At 30.8% G+C, this 27,520-nt stretch overlaps 3 protein-coding genes across 3 annotated transcripts; 1 reads left to right on the top strand and 2 right to left on the bottom strand.

Moving 5' to 3' along the window:
• Window positions 1–3,408: 3,408 nt before the first annotated feature.
• On the bottom strand, window positions 3,409–8,511 carry LOC115881240 (protein cereblon). The gene is made up of 10 exons (XM_030898659.1): window positions 8,162–8,511; window positions 8,034–8,104; window positions 7,771–7,970; window positions 7,577–7,719; window positions 7,373–7,520; window positions 7,210–7,313; window positions 7,017–7,156; window positions 6,858–6,960; window positions 4,183–4,273; window positions 3,409–4,126 (listed from the first exon to the last, which is right to left on the bottom strand). The coding sequence occupies exons 1-10, from the start codon at window positions 8,271–8,273 to the stop codon at window positions 3,955–3,957; spliced, it is 1,284 nt and encodes a 427-aa protein (XP_030754519.1). The 5' UTR covers window positions 8,274–8,511; the 3' UTR covers window positions 3,409–3,954.
• A 710-nt stretch (window positions 8,512–9,221) lies between these two features.
• Window positions 9,222–15,795, bottom strand: LOC115881248 (chymotrypsinogen 2-like). Its single transcript, XM_030898669.1, has 9 exons — window positions 15,594–15,795; window positions 13,520–13,741; window positions 12,890–13,046; window positions 12,606–12,760; window positions 11,367–11,458; window positions 11,010–11,177; window positions 9,876–10,082; window positions 9,560–9,721; window positions 9,222–9,509 (listed from the first exon to the last, which is right to left on the bottom strand). Exons 4-9 carry the CDS (start codon window positions 12,698–12,700, stop codon window positions 9,328–9,330), a joined length of 906 nt encoding a protein of 301 aa, XP_030754529.1. The 5' UTR covers window positions 12,701–12,760; window positions 12,890–13,046; window positions 13,520–13,741; window positions 15,594–15,795; the 3' UTR covers window positions 9,222–9,327.
• Window positions 14,785–27,520, top strand: LOC115881344 (prostasin-like). The gene is made up of 9 exons (XM_030898790.1): window positions 14,785–14,863; window positions 24,550–24,771; window positions 24,845–24,858; window positions 24,976–25,149; window positions 25,464–25,587; window positions 25,911–26,124; window positions 26,185–26,394; window positions 26,787–26,948; window positions 27,281–27,520. The coding sequence occupies exons 1-9, from the start codon at window positions 14,810–14,812 to the stop codon at window positions 27,487–27,489; spliced, it is 1,383 nt and encodes a 460-aa protein (XP_030754650.1). The 5' UTR covers window positions 14,785–14,809; the 3' UTR covers window positions 27,490–27,520.

Consider the following 27,520-nt stretch of genomic DNA (forward strand, 5'->3'; position numbering starts at 1 on the left):
CCAATGTCAATTTCCTAAACTACCCAAAAATCTAAATTAAATTCGCCAATTTGGGGAGAAAAATGTCCCGATTCACCAAAAATTCCCCATATGATTATTTTAACAAAAAAAAAATAATTTTAATAAAAATACAATATTTATTATATGTATATGTTTAATATTATATGATTAAACTGTAAATTACCTCCTTGTTTTTTAATCCCTTCCCTAATAGTCATTAAATAATTTGAGGTCATTAAATTTTCTTTCAACTGAAGCATTTGCAAAGGGAAGCACAAGTAAAAAGCAGATTATAATTTTTAAGTTGGGAAAGATATATCGTCCCGCTCCGTTTTTAAAGCTAAAAATTTTACGCCATTTTCAATCAGCAATAAAATGTTGAAACTCCCCTTATTTTCGCCGCCTATTGCTAATCCCCACAAAATTCCCAATCGGCTCCGGATTCCCCAAAATTTGGGGAATTCCCCACAAAATGGCAACGCTGGAGGTTAGCGTGTTCTTTCTGAATATGCTAAGACGAACGGACTAGTGTCGAAACACAGATAGCTAGATGGACGTATTTCGGCACTTGCGTCGATGCGCTACAGGAACATTTGCCTGCGCGTCGTATGTCTTCTGGCAGTCTTTTAATTTTTCTGTTTGTCTATGGGTTAAAACTCGAATTACCCAAGAGCAACCGATAAAACGATTCTTGTGTTTGTATTATATCCTTTGTCAACATGGATAGTAAATATAGAAAGTTTAAACAAATTAAAGGCTATTTAAACAGTGATGATTATAAGGATATAATTGAAACGCATTTTAGCCGGTTAATTCGCGAATTAGCTCATTTCGCATATTACCCGTAACACATATATTTAGAAAAATAGACGAGAAGTTGCTTCCAAAATAATGGGTGATTGTGTTAATTTCGACTGAAATCCTTTTGACTTGATGTAGTTATTTATTTTTTTGTATATAAAATTTAAAATAAAAAAATGTATGTGCGAAAAAGACGTTTATTCCTGTAATGTTGAGTTATTGGGAACTAATAATAGTTGTTAAGAGATAATTTATTTTTCTTAAAAGGAACACGAAGTTTTTATACAGAATATATAAGTGATTTTTTGGTATCTAGTTAGTTATATAAAATATAATGGTGTATAAAAAGATCTGACTGGCAATAATAAATCTAGATGAATGACAATTTTTTTAAGATTTACCCTTTTAATATATTATGTATATATAGGTATTTAGAGAGAAAAAACACAGAATGGGTATATAGACACTATGAAGCAATGATTGTTAATTTTTTTTGGATCTTTTGCCGCTCAGGTATTTTTGTTCATACTATTTATGGAAATAATTTATGAGATATTTGAAGTAGTTTTAGTTTTTTTCTTTCCTTGTGACCTGTAAATATGTAAGTTAGATGAATAGTTATGTATATTTGTGTACAGGTTAATTATTAAGGGATATTTCGCAATAAAATATTAAATTCAAGTAGTTTTTTTTAATGAAAGAACCATTTTTATAACAAAAACAAACCTTTTTATGTCATTTCCAATATATACTTATTTACAACAAAATTAATAGGAAACTTTTAAATACAACCAAATATGTTACAAAAGGAACACAAACTTAATTTAATAGATCATATGTACATAAAGCATTTTTTAGTTGGTAATTGTTATTAGTAGTGGGAACTATCGAAACATTCGATAGTTGCAATTCATTCGAATAATTCGATAGCTCGTAAAAAAAACATTCGTTGAAAACTATTCGAATAAAAATTATCGAATAGATGCGGCATCTGCCTTGAAATATTGTATTCTAGTAATTCGGCAGCAAAAACCATTCATTTATAAAATTCATTCATTTATGAAATTCATTTATTCGTCAGGATCCATTATAATAAAATATTAACTGGATTTTAGTTGTCGCCCGGCGACGTAGGTTTCTTTCCGAGAAACCCGACAGCGGTCGGTGGCAATGCTATGAAAGAAGCCGGCATCTTTGATTTTTTGCGGAGTCATATAAAGATAAGGACACATTATTTTTTTTATTGAGGTGCTAGTATTTACACAGAAAATACATTACGAAGGGTGCTGTTGCCATATATTGGTATTAGTTGATATTAGCAAAGAATATTATTGTTTGGCTTTAGTTAGTTAGGGATAGTATGTCTATATATTTTGCATTTTTTTTTATTAATATTCTGTTGTTACACTGCAATAATACTTGATATTTTGGATGTAGGAAAATGATTTTTAATGTTTTTAAGCAAAGACTGGTGTAATAAAAATAATAATAACAGTAATAATTTGTTATACCTATTAACAACAAAATTTAAAATAATTTAATATAAACATTTTTTTTACGTAATAGCAAAATATAAACAACAAATTAGATGTCAAAATTATTTATATTAGATCCTATTTAAAAATAAAATAGTCTTTAAATTTTTTGTGGCAACGTTGGTTTATTAAATATTAATAATTACAGAATTAATTTGTTATATTAACAACAAACTTTAAAATCATGATATATAAACATTTATTAATTTTCTAAGCATGCAGTGTAATGGAAGGAAAATATAAATAAAAAATTAGAAATCAAAATTATTTATATTAGGTACTTTATATTACTGTTTAAAAATAATATTTACTTTTACTGGCATTTACTTTAAAAAATAAATGAAATATTTCTTCGCAAAAAACTACATGTAAGAGAATTAGCATAAACAAAATGCAAACATCTTTAACTTATTTTTTTAAATTGGCACGTGTCAAACTTTCAATTTAATTTTCTCACCCCATAGTTTGAGTTCGATAACCCCATTTACTTAACCACATTACTTAAATATGATTATTAAGTTCAACTAATTCATATTATTAAAACATCTAAAATACAAATATGTATTTTTAAAATTAATTCTAAGTTCATCTCATCTCTTAAAAATTGCTACTTCTCAAAATTTGCCATTAAAAATAGACCATATATACCATATAAAATAAAATAATTGAAAGATCGGGCTACGGAAAATCACACAAATTATCGGAAAAATTTTGACACCTGCACACGAACACAATCGTCAATTAAAAAAAACTACTATTTTAGTATTTTAAATATTTTAATAAACGCAAAAATAGCACGGTATTTATAAGGTGAAGTTATAAAAATTTAGAAGAACCAAATACATTTTAATTAAAATGTATTTGAGAAGAACTAATAATGCACTGACGCACACAAAAATAAAACGAATACTAAATTTCATTTATCAAAAGCATTCGATAGTCGTAGCTCAACGATAACCATTTAGTTGCACGGCGAGGTTGTCACATATGCTTTAGTATACAAATGAATGAATGATTTTATTCGAATAAAACCATTCGATAGTTGAAATCATTCATTCAGTAACCATTCGATAGTCTAATTCATTCGATAGTTCCCATCGCTAATTGTTATAGGTTATTCCTAATATCAAGAAGGTTATGAACGTGTATATATAGACCAGCCTACTGGTCCATTTCTAAAATTAAAGTAAAATTATTCTAATAAAAAAATCAGCCATAATTGTTCTGTTCGAATAAAAAGCCAGTTACTAAAGAAATCCTTAATAACATAAAAATAAAAAGTTGGTATGTCACACAACAGCTAGAAACACATCTGTCTCATATCTTTCATAAAACAAAACCTTTTTTGGTTATACCATACGATCGAGGAAAAAACGGCGTCAGAGATGTCTGGGGAATAACAATTGATGAAAATTTTGGAGAAGTCAAGTCAATCCTTCTTAATCTTTCTATAATTAGTATTAATTTTGTTTTATGTCAATTTTTAGTAAACGACGCGACGTCTAGAGACTAACCCCGCCAAAATTATGATCGATCATCGTCTCACGGCCGTGTTTTTTTTTCGATCATATGACAGAATAACAAAATATTTACCGACTCAAATAAATTTTACGTTATCCTATTGCTCTTGACTCGCTGTTAAATCTTCTTGGATCGTTGGAGTCTGACACAAAATTTTGAACCCTGACTTGGCTAAGCCAAAAAATTCTTTCGGATTCAAATTGTTAGATGTAAATTTCCAGCCCAGATGCTTGTTACAGAAAGTACATTGCATAACTGTCCAGGCATAACTGAAAAAAAAATGCTGTTAAAAATACAAATGGACATAAATTTAATGTAACTTTACCCTGGAAACCAAGAGAACTGTTTGGAAGGGTTGCCAACTAACTGGAAATTGGTTGCCGATAGAACTGTGACTGTTTCATAAACGTGGCCTCCTTAAAACATATTAAAACAAAAATATATTATACAGGGTTATTCACCTTTCACATGCATCTAATTACAAGGCAATTAGATGCATATGAAAGCATCAAAATTAATAAATGTAAAGATAGTATGAACAGAGACAACGGTCCAATTCCTTCAAGTTCTTTGTTCCTACTACTCTAGTGGCGGAAATCTAAGTGTTACGCTCAGTTGGCTCTGACTCGGTTGGCTAGATTTTGCCACGCCCACTCGGTGCCCACTGGGTGAGTATATAAACGCTCAACTTGTAGATTGTACTTTAGTTTATAATCATCTGCTGATGATGCTAACATGGTTAGCGAAACGCGCGTCCAGTGTAAAAGTAAAAGTGTTTTGGTGTATTGTGGTGATTTAGTGTTTTTATTTTACACGGAGTATTGTAGCTAAACGATTAGATTTTTACAAATTGTAAGTTTTGGGTTCGTTGAAGCCGTTAAAGGACTATTAGACATACAATTTAAAAATATTTTACAAGATACAGAGTGCCCAAATAAATAAAAAATATCAAAGTTGTATTTTTTAAATGGAACAGTATATTATTACATTATTACCCTGTATATTATTACATTTTTACTTTCTACGATTAAAATAAAGGTAAATTTGATTAAGTTTTATCGCACTTAAACCTTACCGTTTATGAAATATTTTCAATTGCAATAAAAATTTTCATAATGAAAGTCATGTTGGAACCAAACTATTGATGCATGCCCGACTATCTAAATTTAACTTTTCTAAAAAACGTAAATAACGTTCACCGGTCAACGTATCCTGGAAAATGTATGGCCAAGAAAAGTTGAACCAATAATCCTACACGCTTTTCTTCATTTCAAAAATTCATATTTACAATTTTTGTTTAAGCAAGTTGCAATTTTTTGAACATTTAATGAAAAAGAGTTTTATGTTTTCAAAAAAAAAATCGTAAAATTCGTAAAACACTCAATTTAGAATAAAATAATCTAAGAATGAAATGATTCTTTTATAAACCTGCATTAAATCAAATTAAAGTAGGTATGTAACTCTTTCTAAATATTAATTAACAGTAATTAGCATTATCATAAATTATAAAAAATGTACCAACATATCGAAATAATTTCTTTCTTAATACGGTTTAGAATTTTTAAAATTAACAGGCAAAAATAATCCACAATCTACAATAAAATAAAAGTTTCGTTTAAATTTCTTAATCAGCTGATCACTATTAAAGATGCAGAAACCCGGGCTATATTATTACATTACTCTGATGAAAATAACGAAAATAATCGATATTTTAGACTCCGCCCCGAAAGGTTCACGATTTGTCCTCCAGCTGGCAGCACATTTTGTCTAGTCGGTTGAACAACTTTAAAAATATATAAACAAGGATACTACCCATGGAATATTGACATTTTAGAATCTAAAATGAGCCAATTAGATTGTTTTTAAAGTAACAAATGTACAGGTGCTAAAATAATATTACTTTATAAAAGAGTATACCATTAATTAAATATACCACCATTATTTCCGCCCAAATATTAATTAATAATTACCTACTTAATTGTGTTAGTTAATAAATTATTCTAAATAAATGTGGATTTGAATCAGAAATCAATATAATAATAAGTTATGAAAATGAACGCCTCTGTTGTTATAAATAAACATTTGTTAAAAAATGAAATAACATTTTTAAGGTGTTACTTGTTACCTCACTCTCTAACAAACAAAATTCAGTATTTTAGAATTTGAAACAATTTTATTTTTTAAGAAATAAACGAACTATATCGATAATATTAGTATCTGTACTCTTTAAAAATTTGTTACATCTTTAAAAATAATCTAAAATGTCAATATTCCATGGGTATATTGACAAATAAAGTCTAAATTATAAGGAAATGGCATTTTCTACGAAAACTTGAAGAAATAGGTAAAAAATGGTATAACACAATTTGTTAGACAATTAAATTGCGCATCTGATTCTCATAAAATATACAGGATGTTCCATTTAAATTAAACAAGTTATTGCCGTTTAAAACCAGTAATTATTTAAAATAAATTTTTAGACACTCTGTACAAGGTTGTATAATTTTCATTATTGCAACACAAAATTTAGTAAATAGAAATACTTCAGTACCATATTTGGTTTTAAAACCTTTAAAATCCCTATAGAAATGAAGCATTAAAGTTATGACTGTATTTTGACAAAAACCTAAATATTTCAAAAACAGTAAGATTAAAATGCGTTAAACCTTAATCAAATTTACCTTTATTTTAATCGTAGAAATTAAAAATGTAATAATATACAGAGTGTTCCATTTAAAAAAATACAACTTTGATATTTTTTATTTATTTGGGACACTCTATATCTTGTAAAAATATTTTTAAATTGTAGCTCTAATAGTCCTTCAACGAACACAAAAGTTACAATTTGCAAAAATCTAGTCGTTTAGCTACAATACTCCGTGTTGTATGTGAGGAACAACCCTGTATAACTAATAATTTATTAATAGCCATACAAAGATAAAAAAAAATAATACCGCAAATAAAAATATAAAAATGAGGGAAATATGAATTTGACGTTACCTGGATTCACATAATTGCTCTGTATCCCATCCTTGGACATTACAAACACTTGTGCAGGGTCCGTGATTAAAACTTCACAATTTTCACAACATATTAACCTACCCTGATAAAAAAAATCTTTTAACATTTTTATAAATAACTTAAAATCTTCAACCTTACTAATTTCAAAAATATACACTCTAATTTTAATCGTTCTAAAGTAGTTTTCAAACTCAATAATTGTAATCTTTCTTCATGACTCAACTGATAGTTTTGTGCAAACCAATAAGACAGTTTTTCTGGGTCAGTGGGTATATATTCTACATTAAAAATATATTAGAAAATTTAAAAAAATATTAATTCACAGAATTACCTCTTCCATATGAACTTAAAGCATCTAAAAGTACTTTTATATAGTAACTTACTTCATTCATATCGTATATCCAAAAAGGAAAGGGGTACTGTGCTGTGTGGTACCTTAAAAAAAATAAGATTTTTAAAAAATTCACTCAAAAAATAAAGTTCTATATACATACCTTCTATATACTTTACATCGAGACAGTTCACTGTAATTCTTTATAGCCCATTTTCTTTTATTTTTTAGTGCTAAAAGCTGAGTATCTTGCAGGGGTGATGTTATTGCTGGTTCAGCAACGATTCTGACTGTGACTAATCTTATTCTACCTAGAAATCTATAGGTTTGAAAAAAACAGACAATATACACATAAATCAGGCATTACTTGCAACATTTTCTAGGGGAGAGCCAGGTAATCTTCGACATCTCTGTCTACCGCGAGCTTTTATATGTAACAAACCCCTCTTCTGTTTTGTCTCGTATATTTCCATTGTGACTCCATACTCATATATACCACTATAAGCTGAACTAAGTAAAAAAAATACTAGAATGAAGATTTAAATTACTTTCATTTCTTACTTGGCACAAAGTAACACGAAAACTCTGTTGTTCTCTTTAATAAAATTTTGCATAACTCGATTTTCATCGTAATTGTACAGTACCAGAGGTAACGTAAAGCCAGGAAACACTAAAGTATCTGTATATATCGCGAGAATATGTAGTTGATCTCCATCTTCAAATATAGTGTATCCACTTAAAGGGTTTAACTTTCCAAGGTACTATAAAACAGAAAACAAATACAATGGTTTAAAAATATTTTCAAACCTTATTAGCATTTTTACCCCATGAGTTGTAGGGATGTCTCTATCATATTCTCCGGTATCTGAGTTTGCTAATTGTATATTTTCATCGTCTATAAATCAGATAAAAAAGACAATTTCTATTAGCAATATTATTTTGATTTGTTTACCAGAACTTTCATCTTCAGGACCAGAATTTGAGTCAGTTATGTGTCCGTTTTCTATCTCCATAGGGAAATTCTGATCGTCCTGATCATTGTCTTGGTTTTCTGGATCTGCCATAATTTCGAAAATAGATTTTAAAGAGTTTTGTTTATAAATACCTATTTATAAACAGAAAATTACCATTGCTTTGGTATTTTTGATAGATACCATATTATTAGTGACAGATTTGTCAGATTTTTATAATTTTTATATATGAAGATTTACCACAGATACATAAAGTCGTCATTACATCTTATTTTTTTTTTCTGTAGCCATAAAATGACGTCTATCTAAAAAGTGAGGTTAATAAAAAGTTTTTTAATAAAATCTCAAATAAATTTTCGAAAATAAATATGTCCTTAATAGGCCGACTATTTTCAGCAAGCTTAAATCCTGCCTTGTAAGTTTTCCTGTATTTTACAAGTAATTATTTAATTCTAGTTGTTTTAAGGTCTTTGACTTCAAAGCTGAACCAAAACATACAGAAATTTCACTCCTTATCCCAAAACATTACAAAAGGTACTCAAAATTTGACTTTAATGTCTCCAGGAGGTCTTTTTAACGTAACTATCAGAACTAAAATAAGAGATCACTTCCCAAAACCTTCCGAACGTAAGAGAGTCAAGAGACATGGATGGGCCAAGCGTATGTCCACTCCTGCGGGACGTAGGGTTATTATGAACAGAATTTTGAAAGGACGATTTGTATATACACATTAGGTCACTTAAAATAATTTAGGCGTTGTAAATACTTAGTTAAATAAAATGTAGAAAGTCTGAATTAAGAAAAAATCATTTATGTATGTCCAATGTCCATCTTTTTTATTCTAATATTTTTTTAATAGCAGGGGTATTCTTATGATATACTGGATTTGAATGATTGTAAATATCCTTTTTCTTAAAACAAATATTACTAGATACATCATAATAATACTTGGTTGATAAAAAGTCTTGTAATAATATTAAGCGCAAGTTATAGGGCATTTATACACACTGTGATAACTTTATATGCAATGAAACTTTGCTAGACCTTAAAAAAATCCTTTATACATAGTATAGGTATCACAATTCAGCTTTCTTGGAACAAATAATGAGTCAAATTTGTCAATAATTTATTTTTTGTTTAATCCAGCTTAAGTGTTTAGAAGCATCCGTAAAAAAACCATGAAATGTGAAGGATCACAAGTGCCCTCTCCTTGTAAGGCCACACTAACAGAAACTATGCCCCTCAACTGCCATACAGTATCTGCTCCACTTGTCCCGGCTTTTGGGAAGACCATACCTCCGCCAGAGTCTCCATTACACACAGATGTCCCTAGAAAGTAACTATTTATTTACTTATTTAGGATATTTATACCAAATTACCGTTTCTGAATCCTGCACAATAGTTTTTATCGAATATGAATTGCGAGAAAAAGTTCCTATTTGAAAAAATGCAAGTGTCTGAAGAGACGACGGGCATTTTCGTTTGCATCAAGTTGGTCGTGAGCTTTCTGTTTTCGTCAAATCCCCAGCCAACTACAGTGCCTAAAAAAAAGTAATATAAAGCTGCAGGGTGGTAAAAAAGAGTTTTTTTTATAATAACTGTGTATCATGTATCTTTAAAAATGTTTATTAATTAGGAATCACTAAAGGAATCACCATCACCTATAATTTTAAGTATATTACACTTAGTTTATACCTAGTTTTCCGATCAGATTTTGGAGATTGTCGTTCTCCTCCCATAGACAGCATTTCCTAACATAATTCGTTATTTCTGCTGGCCTGTCCAATTTTAGAAGTGCCAGATCGTTATAGAATAATGTAGCATTGTATCTTGGATGAATAATAATTTGGTCCACTTTCCTGTCTTGCACTTCAGGACCAAAACTTAACAAACTGTATTTTCCTTAAAAAAAATAAAGGAAAAGTATTTAAAAAAGATTATTAAGGTATTTTAAGTTCAACTATTTGACAGTAATACTCTAATAAGTACACTACTCAAAACAATTATCGCATATTTGAATAAAAATAATTATTACATATTTCTAAATGAAGCATGCATTTTTCTGCCTTTCTCTTGTGAGTTTTTTTAGGATAATTAGAGGGTACATACACTGACATGTAATTTTTAGTCGGCCGACTATTTAGTTGCAAAAGTGAAAACAATACATTCTTATGGAGCCGATCGGCCCAATACTTGATTACATTGCGTGGCCTTAGGCTATGCGTTGACAGACAATTTTTAATCGGCCGACTATTTAGTTGCATATTTGTAACCAATATATCCATATGGAGCCGTGCTCACATGCAATCAAATGGTGGGCCGATCGACTTTATAAGTATGTATTGTTTTTACTTTTGCAACTAAAAGTCGGCCGACTAAAAATTACAGGTTAGCGCATAGGCTTATATTATTGAATTTCCCTTCACAGTATCTATACTATTTAAAATGGTAAGTCGGGGAATTCAAAGTGTATTGTTTTTCAAATTAATAATTATTTTTTAGAAAATATGCTATAATTGTTTTGAGTAGTTTATTATAATAGCTAAAAATAATTTTAGAAGATTTTTTTTTCAGTAGTTTAAGTTAACTACTAAGCTAACTATTTTCCAGTAGTTTAAGTTAATAAAAAAAAATATAGTCTTTCTAGAGGAAGAATTACCTATGACAGTCGTCTGTCATTTTATTTCAGAAGTATGTAAATTCCATACCAATATATATATTTCGTCAACAGACAGACTATATAGGTATAGTCTGTCCAACAAGTCCGGGTATATTTCGACAGACGACATCCAAAAATGTCATGTATTCTCTTGTTATACACTGACTTACCCAGGTAGACCAGTATGTTTCGCTGATTGACAGCTTGATTCGTACGAGGTCTGGTAATACAATGAGCAGCTGTCAAAACAAAGTTCTCTGATATAAGGGTTCCTCCACACGTGTAGACTAACTCCAGACCCTTGGAATAATAGAGCGCCACATGCCAAGGCCACTGTCCTAAATAAGTGATTATTTTGTATCTTTCGCGTAAAGTTTATAGGTATTGATCGAGTCTGTCCAAGGAGTGAGGGAATAAGATTTCGACAGACTACATTCAAAAAATGACAGACAATACAATTTAACTATGAATTAAAATGATAGAGAATCCTTTCATCTTTGGACAGACTATACGGTGATAGAAATTACCTGGGATAGTGCTTTGACCAAAAGTAATCAGCGGACTCGCCTGCGTTGCTACTGTTCCGCACGAAATATCCTGACTGGGAACACTGAGTGGCCTAGAAGCAGTTTTATTAGATGTGTACCAATAGCGAAATCACCCCCAAAAAACGCATAGTCATCGTCTTCATCTTCATTTAGGGGATTCCCTAAGGCTAAGCCACTATTAGACGGCCTAAAACGGTGCATTTTTTGTCTAAAGGCCTACACATACGCTCAATTTTGACGTTCAAACCTGATTTGTACAGGCAGTTGGGCTTCAATCCGTAGACAAAATTCAGTCTATTATTAACTTAAAACATTTATATAACAAATAACTATTATGGCATTATCAATTGTCAATTTATCCAATAATTATAATAATTAAAGCTTGCCATGTTTCATGTTTATGGAAAATAAAAAGCAAGAATTACAGAGACAGCAAAAATATTTTTTATTGCATAAGCGATCAGAATGCAACTATATCGCGATAAGCAATTTTCACAGTAAAAAATGTGCTGATTCTATTTTTTTACTGTAGACAAAACTGAGTGAGCGGTTAAACTGCGCAAACTGGCCTGCACAGTCAGCCTGTACGAAAGAACTGAGCGTCTGTGGGGCTTTTTAGGCTTACCGATGGACTGTGCATATATGTAATGGAGTGATTCAGATTTTACCGAACAAGAAATGATATATTACATATTTTATTTTGAATGAAAAGCGTATCCTTTGTATACAGCATGTCCTCGGATTTGTCTTTACAAGAAGAAAAACTTTTTTTATTATTGACATTTTGGGAAAAACGCATTCTTCATGCAACATTTTTGCTTGTTTCATTTCCATACCGTTTTAGAGAAAATTAAAAAATGAAAACAGCAAAAAATAGGAAAGTTAATTATAATTAATAATAACCATATATCAAAGAAAAACATCGAAATTATATTACCATAAAAATGCCTTTTGAATTTTTGGAATTTGAAAAAAATACAATCATATTTTCTTGTTTTTTTAAAACGTATAATTTTTTTACAAGTATAAACGGTTTTAACCATTTGAGAACAAGCAAAAATTTTAGGAAGAATGTATTTTTCTCAAAATGTCAATAATAATAAAAAGTTCTTCCTCTTGTAAAAACAATCCGGGTACACACTGTATAGTTCTTATATAACACCTAATAGTAAGGTATTATATTTTTTTACTAAATGAGTATAGTGGTATGACGCCTACCTCTTTGTGGTTTCTCTATTTGACGGTGGAGGTCTTCTTATTACACCTGGATTATTTGGAGACACTGAAAGCGTTTGAGTACCTTCTGGATCCATTTTTTACACTTATATGTAATTGAGGTTCCACTCTTTTTGTAGTGGGACACAGAGTCTTACCTATAAAGACAATAATTAATAATAATAATTTAGTTGTATTTGTTTTATTTAATAATGACTGTATGATACATGTAGAAATATAGGCTGTATCTCTGATTTTACTTAAACATATTTATTATTACTTCTTACCATTTAACAGTATTTTTGACACTGTAGGTACTATGGAGGCTGCGTTATATTTTACAAAAAACCTTACAGCTACAGGTGGTCCTGCCTCTAATCTATACGAGGGGTTCCTGATAGTATATTCTATGTTATCCGTTGAGGATGTATCTCCAAACCAATTCTGTAACACAATTCTTCATATATATTTTTATTATCTGCACTTATAAACACTTCTTTCAGTTTTTTGGCTGATTTTTTTGCAAAAAATATTAACTATAATTTAAATACCAAAAAAAAATAAACGCCTAAAAAAAACGGCGTCATGGACGGCTGCGGAATGACAATCGATAATAAATTTGGCGAGGTCAAGCCCTAGACGTCATTTACTTCGCCCGTACTCTTCTTTATTTTTCAATTGCGCTTACTGCCAGTTGGCCTTAAGAAAGTTATAATTTATCTTTATATGTATTGAGTAAAAATGATTTTTAAATGACATCTAGAGATTGACCTCGCCAAAATTATCATCGATGGTCATTCCCCAGCCGTCCTTGACGCCTTTTTTTTATCACACGGCACTTTGCTTATACTTATTGATTTTACGAAGAATGCAAGAATAATTAAATTTATTATCAAAATTATATCATAATAAGTTACCCCTAATAGTTCTGCACTTCTGTCCAGAATTATCCTCAACCATATTCCTTCCAAGTCTTCCTGGGACTTTAAGAGAACCACTCCGTACCATCTGTCCGGCTGGTCCTTGTCCCTGGACTCGTACGTGAAGGTTTCTGGACAGGGCGATACCAGTTGTCCCACCACAACACTGATCACTAACGAACACCAAGTAAAAATCGATATTAACATTCTGTCTCAGTCCTGTAAAAGAATACACAAGACTAAAATACTATTTGTTATTGTAATAATCAGAAATAATTGTTTGTTTTCAAGATAAACTTGTTGCTTTTGACCTTTTGGTTGATATGGTAACATATATTTCTTAGAAAAAAGCTGGGAAAAGATGAAGAATATAGTAAATACCCTCGAGAATTTCCGGGACAAATATTAGCTAAGTATACTTATTGTGACACCAGCAGAAATACTTTTTTTTAAGTTTATAAACCAAGTTTTTTTTTGTAATAATTGCCATTTTATTTTTGGAGTGAAACTTCTTTACGCGCTGTTATTTTTTTCCTAGTTAGTCAGAGATTTAGGGAGCCTTATACAGGGGATATATATTGCTACAAAACGTTGGATCATTCAATTTATATTCATAGCCTTAAATATTCCTAGAAAAATTGTTTAAAGGTATTTTTGAACGTGATGGAAAAATAATAATTAAAAATCAACTATTTTTATTGCTCATAAAACTCGTTTTCAAAATGTCACCAGCATAGACAAAATTTATTGAAGAATTATAATACTCATAACTTATTATGAATTAACGTAAACAACATATGTATATATCTTTTGGGTATCAGGATATTAACAAAAAGATTTTAATTGGGATGAATATATTCAACATATTGACTATGCAAATTAAAGTACACAAATAAAAATATTACAGCTTTTTGAAAAAAAAATGTTTGGATATCGTATTGTATGTGAAAATTATGCTCTATAATAATTATTATAATAACTATGAACTAATTAATATTTAATTTTTAATTTTTTTACAAGTTTGCATTTTTAAAAAATTGACAGAAAAAACAATATAGCTTTGAATTCGTTTGACATACAATATCTGTTAGTGCTAGAATTTTATCCATGGGCAGTTTGATTTAACTGAGACAACCAGTACACTGGATAAGACTTATCTACACACTTTGGGACACTGTGTATATATTTTTTATCTGTTTTAAATTTTCGGTTCATTTGTGATTTTGAAAAACAATATTATTTAACGCAAATTTATATAAATCATGTTCAAAACAGTGTTAAGTGACGATGAATTTAGTTTACGTAGTTTTGAATAAGTGCTTATATTTCTTGGAGATCAAGGTATTTTGAAACTATTGAATATTCTTAGTATAATAATGAAAATACCAAAATCTTTCAAGGACAATGGGTTATAATGGTTTCTTACTTATTTTGTAAGTATATATCTATGTTTTTCACTAAAACATATGTTATTGTTTATTAAAGTTACTTATCACATAAAAATCCTTCCCTGAATCTTGAAAAAACAGAGTTAAATATCAGGGTTTGGAGGATACAATCTTGTGATATATATCATGATATTAATAGCTTCATATATATCAGGTATATATCATGTGATATGATATTTATATGAATATCATGATATATTCGAACCCTGCGAAGTCCATAAAAAAATGAGTGATATAAGTTGTAATTTTTAAAGAAACATTCTAAAAATATTTTACTAAAATTCTTTGTTCCAATTTTAAATTATTCAAATTAAAACAATTAATAGTTGAAAAATAATTAAAATTTTGTAAATTTATATTCGAAATATTTTTTTATTTTTGCAAAATTAAAAATAATTTCCTTAGAAAACAGAAGTTATTTTTAACACTGATTCTTCTAATTATTTTATAATTGTTTTATTACAATAAATCATTTCGATGCAAGTACACTATTCCCTGCTTGTTTATCTCAATAACAACAAAGAATATTGTTATTAGCATATACGCTATATACGTATTAATTAAAACTATAAAAAGATTGCTATTATTTTTAAATCCCTAACAAAACGTACGCTTTGACTCACCTTTTAATTAACTTTTAATTTTACCATCACACACGAGTTTTTTGATTAAAAACAAGCGTAATAATATGTTTAGAAACGCAAAATTCAGCGTTCAAAACTGAATAGAAACAAATATGTAGTTGTTTTCTTAGCCATGGCACAATATACTGTGGCTATACTGTGGTTATGTTATTGGCAAGCTGTGTTGTGATATAGACAGAAGAATTGAAACCAGTTTAACAGTATATAAAAGCAGGGATTTGAGGAATTTCCGATAAGATGTGTATAACAGCAATCGAATGACGTAGAATTTTACTTAAATGTATTTAAATCGCTTCTAAAAGACTTATATACCATCCAGTGACTTTGTTGAGTCAAGTGAACTCATCAATTCACCGGAATTCAAATGACTCGAACATTGCCTTAACTACAGGGTGTCGGGTCCTCCCTGGTACTGCTGGTTACCCCCAGAGAAGTCCTGAATTTTGACTGAATTATGATTGTACATATTAATTTTTATTTGCTTGTGGTGTAGTAAAAATGACTTTTTCTAGTTTTGTTACTTTGTTTTGTTCAAAAATTGTGTGTTAGTTTTATCTAAAATGAATAAATAATGTGTTTTAGTTAAGTCGATTAAATGTATGCAGTATGCCCCCTGATTGTCTTTACAAGGGGAAAAACTTTTTTATTATTAATATTTTAAGAAAAATGCATTCTTCATAAAAATTTTTGCTTTTCTAAAATGGTTTATCCTGTTTATACCTTTCCAAATTTTTAAAACGATTTAGAGATAATTAAGAAAAACATGAAAATATGGTTGAATTTTTTGTCCTAAAAATCAAAAGGCGTTTCTATGATAATATCAATTCGATTTAATTCTTTGATAGATGGTTATTATTAATTTTGATTAATGCCTTATTCTTTGCTGTTGTTAAAGTATTATATTTTCCCAATATTTTCCGATAACTACCATCACCCTTTCCCAATAATGCCGGGACCCAATTAGCCAACAAGCCACGCGACGCCACACTATTCCTCGTCGCAACAAGTGGGCCCACGTGTTGCGACGTGGGAAAGAGTGTACACATGAGATCTGGGACAGACGACACACGTGTGATAGCGTGTTATGGCGTCGGGTGGCGTGTGTGTTAGTGTGTACGCAATACATGTAATTAAATGAAAAAACATACGTACAGCTCTTCATGACGTGGGGTAGCATGGCGTCGCGTGGCGTGGCGTGTTGGTTAATTGGGTCCCGGCATAAATGTTGTGCTTCTTTAACATTTTAAAACAACAAAAAAAAACGAAAAAGAATTTTTACAAAAGAATGCAAAATGCTAAGTTATATTACCAAAAAAACGCGTTTAGATTTTTAGGACTTAGGAAGCGAAAATTTTTATGAAGAATACACTTTTCTCAAAATGTCAACAATAAAAAAGTGTTTCCTCTTGTAAAGACAATCCGGGGACATACTGTATAGAGAAATTTATGTAAAAGTTTTATTCAAAAAATGTGTTGTGATTTTTTAATATTATTATTCTTCATTTTTTAAAAAACAAAAGCTCTAGGCCTCCCCAGGATGAATTTGCTAGTTACGCTAATGGACTTGAAAGAATATTCCCTGTTTACACGTTTGAAATCAAAAAGCTTCTGCTAGTTGATTCAAAATGGCGACAGTGCGTAGGGCTGTACTTCAAACTTCCAAAATTATGGCTATAGAATTGACAGAAAGTTTATTTCGTTAAAAAAACAACCCGTAAAACGAGAATATTGGTCAGGAAATGAAATTACTTATGGTGCATCTACTAATTTTAAAACTACTAAAAGTTACAGTTAAAAAAGCCTAGAGCTCGGGCTAGAAATTACAAAAAAAATGAAGGATGGATGCAAAACAATTTAGTTTTTTGTTGGAAAAAGTTATAGCCAGAATTAAAAAAACAAGACACAAGTAGTTAGTTAAGTAAGGCTATTTCTCCTCGGTTCATGCTTTAGAAATTACTATTATTTCTTTAATTTTGTATTTCGGATTCTGTATCTTCAATACACACACATTTTACTGAAAAAAATATATATAAAAGAAAAAATAGGTTATACTTAGATTTTTGTAAACACATGACACAGAATTATTGTTGCATTAGCTAATAAGTTGTTATTCTTCTCTAACTAAGTTTACAATAGTGTCTAGTAACAGTAAATTGTGTCAAAAAATATAGTTAGTAGTGCTAATGTTTATAATGATTTTCATTTAAATTTCAACGAGTACAATCTGAATATTCTCTGACACAAATAATTGTGAGAATTACCACCACACTTGTTCGCTATTTTCGTATAAAGTCAAGCATATTTAACTATTTTGGAGATCTACAAATTGATACAGATAAAACAACAACGTGATGTCTAGTCTCATTTTAGACGCAAAATACAGTGGTAATATTTATTTTTGTATCAATAAATTTCTCAGAATCTTCTTCTGATCACCTACTTGACGCCCATTTTAAAAACACCAAAAGATAAACCGTAGTCGACTGGAACATCAATCAACTGGTCTGAACAATTGACAGGAATTGTTGAGTTTAGACGATTGAAATGAATTCAAGAAGAGACTTGAGCAGTTGACTTAACTTGTATAAACTTGCGATAAAAATGCCTTAATGCGAAAAAAAGTAATAAAACAGAGAGTACTGTCGCCGCATGGGGAATCCTTTTTTCCAATCTCATGACGCGTACTTAAGTGGAATATGTTCTTTGGCATTCACCTTGACTTCACGTTAACTTGCCAATCTTCTAAAAGACAAAACTCAGAGTAACAAATATAGTAGATACCGTTCGTTCATGATGTAGATTAGATTTTCAGATCTATCGTGGTTCTCTTATGATCCTTAGTTCTTTGTCAATGACCTGTCATTGCCTATTTTCAGATTGACAAAATGTGCATGGCAACGTCCGTTAATTCCATCAGCTTTAGATCACAGAATATCTTTAGATGTCTATTCAACTTAGAAGACCCTCGCTGTTAGTAGACCCACTACTCTTCAGTTATAACTCATCAAACAGTTTCAGGGCTTTGACCAAAGCCAGTATCTGTGACGGTTTTGCAGAGGTTAGTTCTCCATCTCCGATATCAGTCGTACCAAAGTTGATGGCATGAATGGTTGACGTCTCGGCGCACTCAGTGACGAGGTGTTCTGGTGTTTCCCCATTTTCCCCACAGAGTCTGTATTCGCCGTTGTTTCTTTTCAATCTACTGAGTGTTCATTGACGAGACACAGTGTCCTGTTAAAAACTCCGTGACAATTAGAGGATCGTTTTTACTTAAATCAAGAAAAAATTTAGATTTTTCTCGGTAGTAAGTTCTGAGAAATTTGTTCGAGTGTCTTAGACCGTTGGAGGATTCCGATTCCAGGTTACGGATGGAGTCTTCCAGGGTCTTGAGTTCCGCTTTAAGTTGGTTTCCACTTGGGAAGCATTGGGTAACACCCCATCAACTCTGGAGCCGGTTTAATTAATAATTAATTAAACTTAGACAGAGAGAGAGGCTCTGTTTTCAATCAAGCTACTGATCCAGAAATGTAATGATCAACGCCAAGATGTCTTTGTGTGCTTAGATTATCAGAAGGCTTTCGACAACATTAAACACGATATTCTCCTAAACAGACTGCTCGAGATAGGAATAGACGCTAAAGACATTAGAATCATACAGGAACTATATTGGAACCAAACCGCGGAGATAAGAGTTAACAAAAATTTATCCACAGACACCTTCAACGTGTGTAAAGGAGTCCGCCAGGGCTGTATACTGTCACCAATACTTTTTAATATATACGTCGAAAAGATATTTCAAATGGCCCTAGAAGGAGAAAGTCGAGGAATTAAGATTAACGGAGTTCCAATTAACAATATAAGATATGCAGATGATCCAATCCTAGCACCAACTTTAGAAGATAGAGGACATGGGAAATCGTTTCAGTCAAATCAACGCTACCAAGACCAAACTTATGGTAATAGGACGCCAGCCTATAATCAACACAGCATTGACGGTGGATGGAAATATTATAGAGCGAGTACCACGATTTAAATATCTAGGTGCTATGATCAATGAAGGATGGTACTGCGATGAGGAAGTTAAACTTAGAACGAATTATGCAAAATCAACATTTTTTAAACTTAAAAACTTCCTATTAGCACGCAGTCTCCCGCTAGCACTTGACTACGGGTAGTAAAATGCTACATATGGCCCATCTTACTATACGGCGCAGAAACGTGGTCTTTCAAAGCTAGAACACTGAACCGCATCGAGGCTTTCGAGATGTGGACTCTCCGGAGACTCTTACGTATACCATGGACCGCACATGCCACTAACGAAGAAGTTTTAAGAACTGCAGGTTATGAAGGAGAAATGTTTAATATAGTTAAAGAAAGAAAAGTTTCATACCTCGGCCATATCCTTAGAGGAGACAAATATTACATTCCTAAGCTGATTCTACAAGGAAAAATAGAGGGACGGCGAGGCCCAGGAAGAAAACAACACTCCTGGCTAAGAAACATACGGGATTGGTGTAACATCAGCGACGCAGCCACCATATTTCGAAGACTCGGCACTCTACACATTGTATGAAGAGTACAGACAATTGCCAACGTGCGGCTAAGCACAAGACACAGGAAGAAGAAGAAGACAGAGAGAGAATTTTGGTAAAAAACAAACATATCTCTACTTGCTTATTGTTGCTCTGAGGAAAAAACTTGTTTTTGGAATTATTGCTGGATGAAATTTAGTATATATCGTGCCTTGTAATTTGTTTACAATTTTCCCGTTAGTCATCAAAAGAAGCCCTAGCTCGTTCACACGGTAGTTGTTAGTGGTGGGATCATCCTCAGATTTTCACAATTTTCAAATATACATGTTCAATAAGTTCGAGTAGGAAAACCGCAAACGTTACATAGAACTGGTTCAAAATGACAAATACTCGGTATAAAACAGGCCTTAATTATATGGCTAATCGAGTTTAAATCGTTTTTTACTTTTTAATGCTCCTATTGTATTATTAACTACTTTCAAAAACCTTCGGTTCGTTCAAGAGTGCTCTTATTGGATAATTTTTCCATTATTACAAGTAAGTGTCTGTAATTACAGTTATTGTATTTATGCTTGTATGGGGATGCATGATTATTTGTCTTTTTCTTTTAGCGTTAATTACAATAAGAATTTTAAACTTTTAAGCTTGTCAATAATTTTCTTTTAATGTTTAATTATATATTAAATTTATTTTTTGTTTTGGGGGGTGTGTTTTTCATTAATTTTAAACACAATTTTATAAAGCTACTTTATTTACGGTTTATTTTGGTCTGTAATTGATACGTTTTTAAAGTAACGAATAATAATTAAATCAGCTTACAAAGGCAGTGAATTTAAACATTATTAATTGATAATAATTATTGCCAACCCCCAACTGTAATGATCTTATTTAACTCGTAATAATTATGCACAAAAAAGGACTACGTATACAGTATGTCCCCGGTTTGTCTTTACAAGGAGAAACTTTTTTATTATTAACATTTTGAGAAAAACGCATACTTCAAAAAAAAATTTGTTTGATCTAAAATGGTTCATCCCGTCTACACTTCTTCAAATTTCCATACCGTTCTAGAGAAAATTGAAAGAAAAGAATATGAAAATATTGTTGAATTTTTCCTAAAGTTCTAAAAATCAAAACGCGTCTCTATGGCAATATAATTTCGTTTTCATTCTTTCATAGATTGTTATTGATAGAATTTTAATTAACGTCATATTTTTAGTTAAATGTTAAATAAGCACAAAATTTGTTTAGTTCAATGCTAGGGATACAAATTTGATAATAGTTATAGGAAAATGTGAGATTTTAACAACAGGAAAAAATATGACGTTAATCAAAATTAATAATAAAAATCAGTACATGTATATTATTTCGTATATTTTTCATTTTATTGATTTTATGGAAAGCACTGTTCATTAAAATGTTGCATCCTATGTTATAGCGCTTGTTTCTCTCTACAATTTCCTGTCTCACAATGTACCGTTTGTGTCGGGGAAGGGATCATAGTTTCATAGTTGTCGATTTTAGAAAGAAATCAGTACACGTATTTTATTTCGTATATTTTTCATTTTATTGATTTTATGGAAAGCACTGTTCATTAAAATGTTGTATCCTGTGTTATAGCGCTTGTTTCTCTCTACAGTTTCCTGTTTCACAATGTACCGTTTGTGTCGGGGAAGGAATCATAGTTTCATAGTTGTCGATTTTAGAAAGAAATCAGTCATTAGCGTAACTAGCAATTTGTCCTGGGGGGAGGCCTGGGGTTGAGACCAGGGGGGCCTAGGGCTTTTGTTTTTTAAAAAATGAAGAATAATTTTAAAAAACACATTTTTTGAATAAAACGTTTACATTAATTTCTATCAATAAATTTCATAGCCTTGGTTATCAAACCTTGTTCCCGTAGATTACTTAAATACCTACAAGTTTTCTAAAAAAAATAAAAATTAACACATTTTTTAAACACAACAAAATAATATTAACTAAACAAAACTAGAAAACATAATTTTTACTACATCACAAGCAAATAAAAATTAATACGTAGCCAAGAGTCATAATTCAAGATTTTTCTGGGGGGTGCCCAGCAGTAACTGGGGGGGCGGCACCCCCAGGCGCCCCTGTAGTTACGTCAATAATAACCATCTATCAAGGAATGAAATCAAAATTATATTATCCTAAAAACGACTTTTGATTTTTAGGATTCCTTTGGACAATCCGGGGACATAGTAGATATAGTAGAATTTTTATATTTATCTTTAACATATAGATACATCTTTAAAACATTTTTTTTTCCTTGAAAATAAAATATTTCAAAAAAATTTTGCATCTTTTTTGAAATTTTTTTCTACAATTTTTGTTTTTACAAAGACATCACACAAGACTGTTTTCACAATTCATATAGATATTATTAAAAATAAAATAAAAATTATATACTTTATTTTATTCATATACAGGTGTTTCCATGTATAGGTACACTATATAAAACTAATTCAGAATAATAATTTTTCTGAGAAATAGTGAATCCCTATAATCAACTAGTTTAAAATTTTATGTTCTGTAAAAGTTATAATTCACACTAATATGCTAATAATACCGTATGATCGAAAAAAAAACGGCGTCAAATGGGGAATGAAGTTAATGGTGGTTTTGGCAGGTCTTAGACGTCGTTTACTAAAATTGACATAAAACTTGTCAAAAAATAAGCACCACTAATTATAGAAAGATTATAAAAGGATAGAACGTTTCCAGATGACAACAAATCTATTTCCAAAAATTATTTTTTCTTGAATTTTTTAACTACACCACTTAAAAATCTCAATTTTACTCAATATAAAAATAAATTACAACCTTCTTCCTCATTAAAAAAATAAAAGAAAGAGTACGGGCTAAGTAAATGACTTGTCTACAGCTTGACCTCGCCAAAATTATCATTGAATGTCATTCCCCAGCCGTCTTTGACGTCGTTTTTTCGATCGTATAGTAAATATGTAGTTTTGTTGTTATATTATTAAAAGTCTAAACCACAACAATCGTGAGTTTAATCTAGACATATAAAACAATATTTACTTGTAAGTTTATGAAATAACTACTATAATTAAATATAGTAAATTATTTAATATTTTACATCTTTATTTACATATGTCATTTATACCAGAGATAATATAAATACGGTAAACGGATATATTTATTCAAGGAATCATAAAACAAGTAACAAAGTAATTACATAGGAAAATAATATATTTAATGCGAAAGTTAAACAGATTGAAAACAAATCAAAATATCATCAATCAGTCTCTGCAAATATTTTCGGTTTTACCTTATATCTCAGACTTATTTGTTTGGGTATAGTCTGACTTTAATGTTTTTATTTTTGTTCGTTTTTAAATTCCCAAAATTTAGCGACCAAGAACCAAAACACTTCTTGAAAGTTTAAAAAACAATTAAGGTATTTTTTTAAGAATATCCATTATACATATACTTATTTAAAATATTTGTCAAATGTAGTGGGTAGTGGGTATGATATAGAGGTATAAATATATGTACAAATGGTCTTGTATTGCAGTATTATTTAAAATGTTACGTTTATACAGTTTTCTTTTTTCGTTATTGAGATTATTGAATTATTATTTATTTATTCTTTATAGTGTGATTTCATAGCGTTAAAAATTAAATGTGATTTAAATAAAGTGTATACTCATCAGAAGTGTATAATGTTTTTCATGTCAACATTGTGAGTATTTTCTTGTTACTTTGTGATTTTTTGTTATTTGCAATTCTAAATACGTATAGCGTGCTATATGAAACAGATATATCATATTTCCGAAATATCTTTGTACACGTTTGTCTAAGACTTCAAAAAAATAATTTTTCACAAAACCAAGACACTTAAACCTTCAAAGGTGTATACCGGGTGACACTAAAAACATTTAGACGATCAAATCTATTTTTCCAAGGCTGCTTGACTAAAAATTAGTGTTTTAATACAGCCGTGGCACTCATCTAGATTGAAATTTAAAATACAATTTTGTTTTAAGCAAAAATGTCAAAGGTTGACATATGATAAGTCATTATATTCAGAGTGTCATTTTCTATTGAATAAAGTAAAAAAATACCGAGGGTGCCATTTCAAATTCAAAAGTTGTAGTGATTTCCGGTAACACAGGAAGTGACCGAAAACAATTGATTACGTCAAGCAATCCTAATTTATGTCACATACTAACATACCAAAAGTAGTTTTTTTATTTGAAAAAAATAAAAAGTTATAGGGGTGAGCCGCACTTTTGAGACGCAGCCGGTATATTCTGAATCTACATAAAATTTCCGAATTTCTGAATATTTTTGTAATTTTGTAACGTAATTGTAACCCTAAAATTTTCGACACCCTGTACAATCAGAATTTTGTTTTACAGGTAATGTTTCGAACGATGTACTTCATATTTTTCCTAACCTGGTACTACCTGGGTACGACTTTAGGACAACAGCTAAAATCACCATGTCCTGACGTTTTTCAATATGAACAAAACCCCTCTGAACCAGACCGATGGTACGCTACTGTGACACTTAAAACCGATGCCGAATTGACTGGTGTATGGTTTAGAGTACTGCTAAATAAGCAGACTTTGCAGTTAGGGGTAAGTTTTTTTGTTATACACTTTTCCACAGGAAATATACAGATATGAATTTTATAGCTACATATTTTTCTAGAACTGGTTGGTGAGGTGGAAACAGCGAGAGATAATAATACAGGGTACCTCATAAAGAACCCAGGAGTGAAACTACAACCCAACGCACCGATGCAGCTTAGATTTTTTACGTTAGATACAACACTAACGAACCTCCCCGTATATTTTAACGTTGAGACTCAATGCCAGACAGATATGTCCTGTAGGTGGTACCACTACACCTAGTCCGGTAGTTACCGGACAGTTATTCACCAATAAGCCCGAGATACCGGACTCACTGTCGGGTGTATCTGGTGGTACCTCGTCTGGGATTAGTCCTACAGTGATGTAAGTACAACAGTTCTGTACAGTTTCTGAATATCAATTGGGACTGTTTTATTTAAAAAAATAACAGCTAAAATTAACAGGTTTCTGTAAAAAGTAATAACAGTAAGTTATGAGCTTGGTCGAATTATAATGGTGCATGTTACTTTCGCGCGTACCTATTATTTTTTAAAGGTTAACAACTACTGCCTTTTGAAATAACAGTAGGTAGTAAAATACCAGATCATTAAATAATTATAATTAATTAATAAACCACCTGTCTCATTTTTATATCTTATAGGTAGTAAAGACTGAAGAATATTTTTGTATTGTTTTAGACAAAAACCGAGCCTTCCAATTGGTTCAGGCGATGATGACTTCTATCAAGGCGACTTTAGTTTAATATTAAAACCGCAAGGACCGTCTCCCGACCCGTTGACTGCTGAATGTGGAACAGTTATCGTAAGTAACTGTTATTGTAACAAAATATATGATATGATGCATAAAATTTGTTAATGTTATTTGTTCAATTCCAACTTCCAACAGTTATTAAATAACAATTCACAACTGTTATTTTAAATAACAGTTCCATACTTTTAAATAACAGTCCCAACTGTTATTTTAAAAAACAGTTCCAACTGTTATTTTTCAAAATACCACTGACTTGGTCAACAACAAAATTCATTGAATTTAATACCCCTGTTAATTCTGTAAATTCTTATAGCTAACAGACATATTTTACAAAATTATCGACAAAAGTTTATCAAGTTTTATTATTTTTTCAGAAACAACCACGACCTCTAATAACTCACGGACAGGAAACAACAGAAGGTGAATTTCCATGGCACGCTGCCATCTACCATTCCAAGGGTATAGATTTAACGTATATTTGCGGTGCTTCCCTAATAAGCGACTATCATTTAATAACAGTAGCTCATTGCGTCACTAAAAGGAAAAGCCAGATGGCACTAAGTCCAAGCAACTTAGTGATATATTTAGGTAAAGAAGTGATTTTAGAGTTATTGTAGGTCTCTTATTTATTATTTTATCGCTTTTTAGGAAAATACTATCTACGGGTATGGTCGAACCCAGGTATTCAATATAGAAAAGTAGAAAGTATAATAGTGCACCCGAAATTTAACCCTATGAGTTTTAGTAACGACATAGCTGTTCTCAAACTCAGCAAACGTGCTGAATTTACTGACTACGTCAGACCAATTTGTTTGTGGGAGGGGAATAATCAATTGGACCGTGTTGTTGACCATATCGGTGAGTTACTTTTTGTATAACAGTTGGAACTGCTATTCAACAGTTGGAAGTGTTCTGTGAATTAACTAACAGCATAAAATAACAGGTTTCTGTTAAACAATGAGTCCTTGCTCAGACGTGTTATTTATAAATAATAGCCGAAACTGTTATTTGTAAATAACAGTTGGAAGTGATACTGTTATTTAACTAACAGCTTAAAATAACAGGTTTCTGTTAAATAATGAGTCCTTTCTCAGACGTCTTATTTCTAAATAACAGCCGAAACTGTTATTTGAAAGTAACAATTGACACTGTTATTTAAAACTATTAAAACTTTTATATATTTTTTACTGTTTTCGCTAATTTATATATTAAGACTAACAAAGTAGTATTAAAGAGCTGATATTTTATAGGTACTGTAACAGGTTGGGGTTTCGACGAAACCGGTAAAGTAACTGAACAGTTGACAAAAGCGCATATGCCGATAGTGTCACAAGAAACGTGTATTTATTCCTTCCCGGAATTCTATTCAAGATTCACAAGCAGTACCACATTTTGTGCTGGGTTCAAGAATGGTAGGTTTATCATATTCATACGATTATTTTAGATATCTTTAGACTATAAACACACTTACTTATTTATCATAAGTAACAAAAACTATACCTCTTTATTTAAAATAGAGTACTAACTACACACTAGTAGCCAGTTTGTCTTAAAGCCTACGCCGTTGCCGATACGTGAAAGTATTCCTAAAATCAAGGAATTTTCCATAACTAATAACTACACAGTTACGGACCCCTATTTTAATTTTTTGATAATTACAGATTTTTCGAATATATTTTTAAGATAAATCTTTTTTGTAATAATAGTGCCTTTAGAAAAGATTTGTTTTCTTTATATCCCCCAGGTACTTCGGTATGTAACGGCGACTCTGGCGGAGGACTGATTCTACCCAAACCTGGATCAAATACGCAGAATACAGTGTGGCAAATCAGAGGATTAGTGTCCATAAGTGTAGCTTTACAGAACAGGTTTCGATGTGATTCGTCTCATTACGTTGTGTTTACGGATGTTTCGAAGTATCTTGATTTTGTACAAAGTTCTTTAAAAATATAAGACTGCATTTTTTATTATTATGTGTTAAAAT

Source organism: Sitophilus oryzae, unplaced genomic scaffold (genome assembly GCF_002938485.1).
Source record: "Sitophilus oryzae breed Bouriz unplaced genomic scaffold, Soryzae_2.0 scaffold_1109_pilon_pilon, whole genome shotgun sequence".
In the NCBI taxonomy this organism is placed as follows: domain Eukaryota; kingdom Metazoa; phylum Arthropoda; class Insecta; order Coleoptera; family Curculionidae; genus Sitophilus; species Sitophilus oryzae.

Coding starts and splice junctions, on each gene's coding strand:
- LOC115881240 (XM_030898659.1), bottom strand. CDS start 8,273: ATGGCAGATCCAGAAAACCAAGACAATGATCAGGACGATCAGAATTTC. Junction 7,521..7,576: donor TCCCCTAGAAAATGTTGCAA/GTAATGCCTGAT, acceptor ATAGATTTCTAG/GTAGAATAAGATTAGTCACA. Junction 6,961..7,016: donor AGTGTATATTTTTGAAATTA/GTAAGGTTGAAG, acceptor TTTTTTTATCAG/GGTAGGTTAATATGTTGTGA.
- LOC115881248 (XM_030898669.1), bottom strand. CDS start 12,700: ATGGATCCAGAAGGTACTCAAACGCTTTCAGTGTCTCCAAATAATCCA. Junction 10,083..11,009: donor AAACATACTGGTCTACCTGG/GTAAGTCAGTGT, acceptor ATTTTTTTTAAG/GAAAATACAGTTTGTTAAGT. Junction 9,722..9,875: donor AAATCTGATCGGAAAACTAG/GTATAAACTAAG, acceptor ACTTTTTTTTAG/GCACTGTAGTTGGCTGGGGA.
- LOC115881344 (XM_030898790.1), top strand. CDS start 14,810: ATGAATTTAGTTTACGTAGTTTTGAATAAGTGCTTATATTTCTTGGAG. Junction 26,125..26,184: donor CAACTTAGTGATATATTTAG/GTAAAGAAGTGA, acceptor ATCGCTTTTTAG/GAAAATACTATCTACGGGTA. Junction 26,395..26,786: donor CCGTGTTGTTGACCATATCG/GTGAGTTACTTT, acceptor GATATTTTATAG/GTACTGTAACAGGTTGGGGT.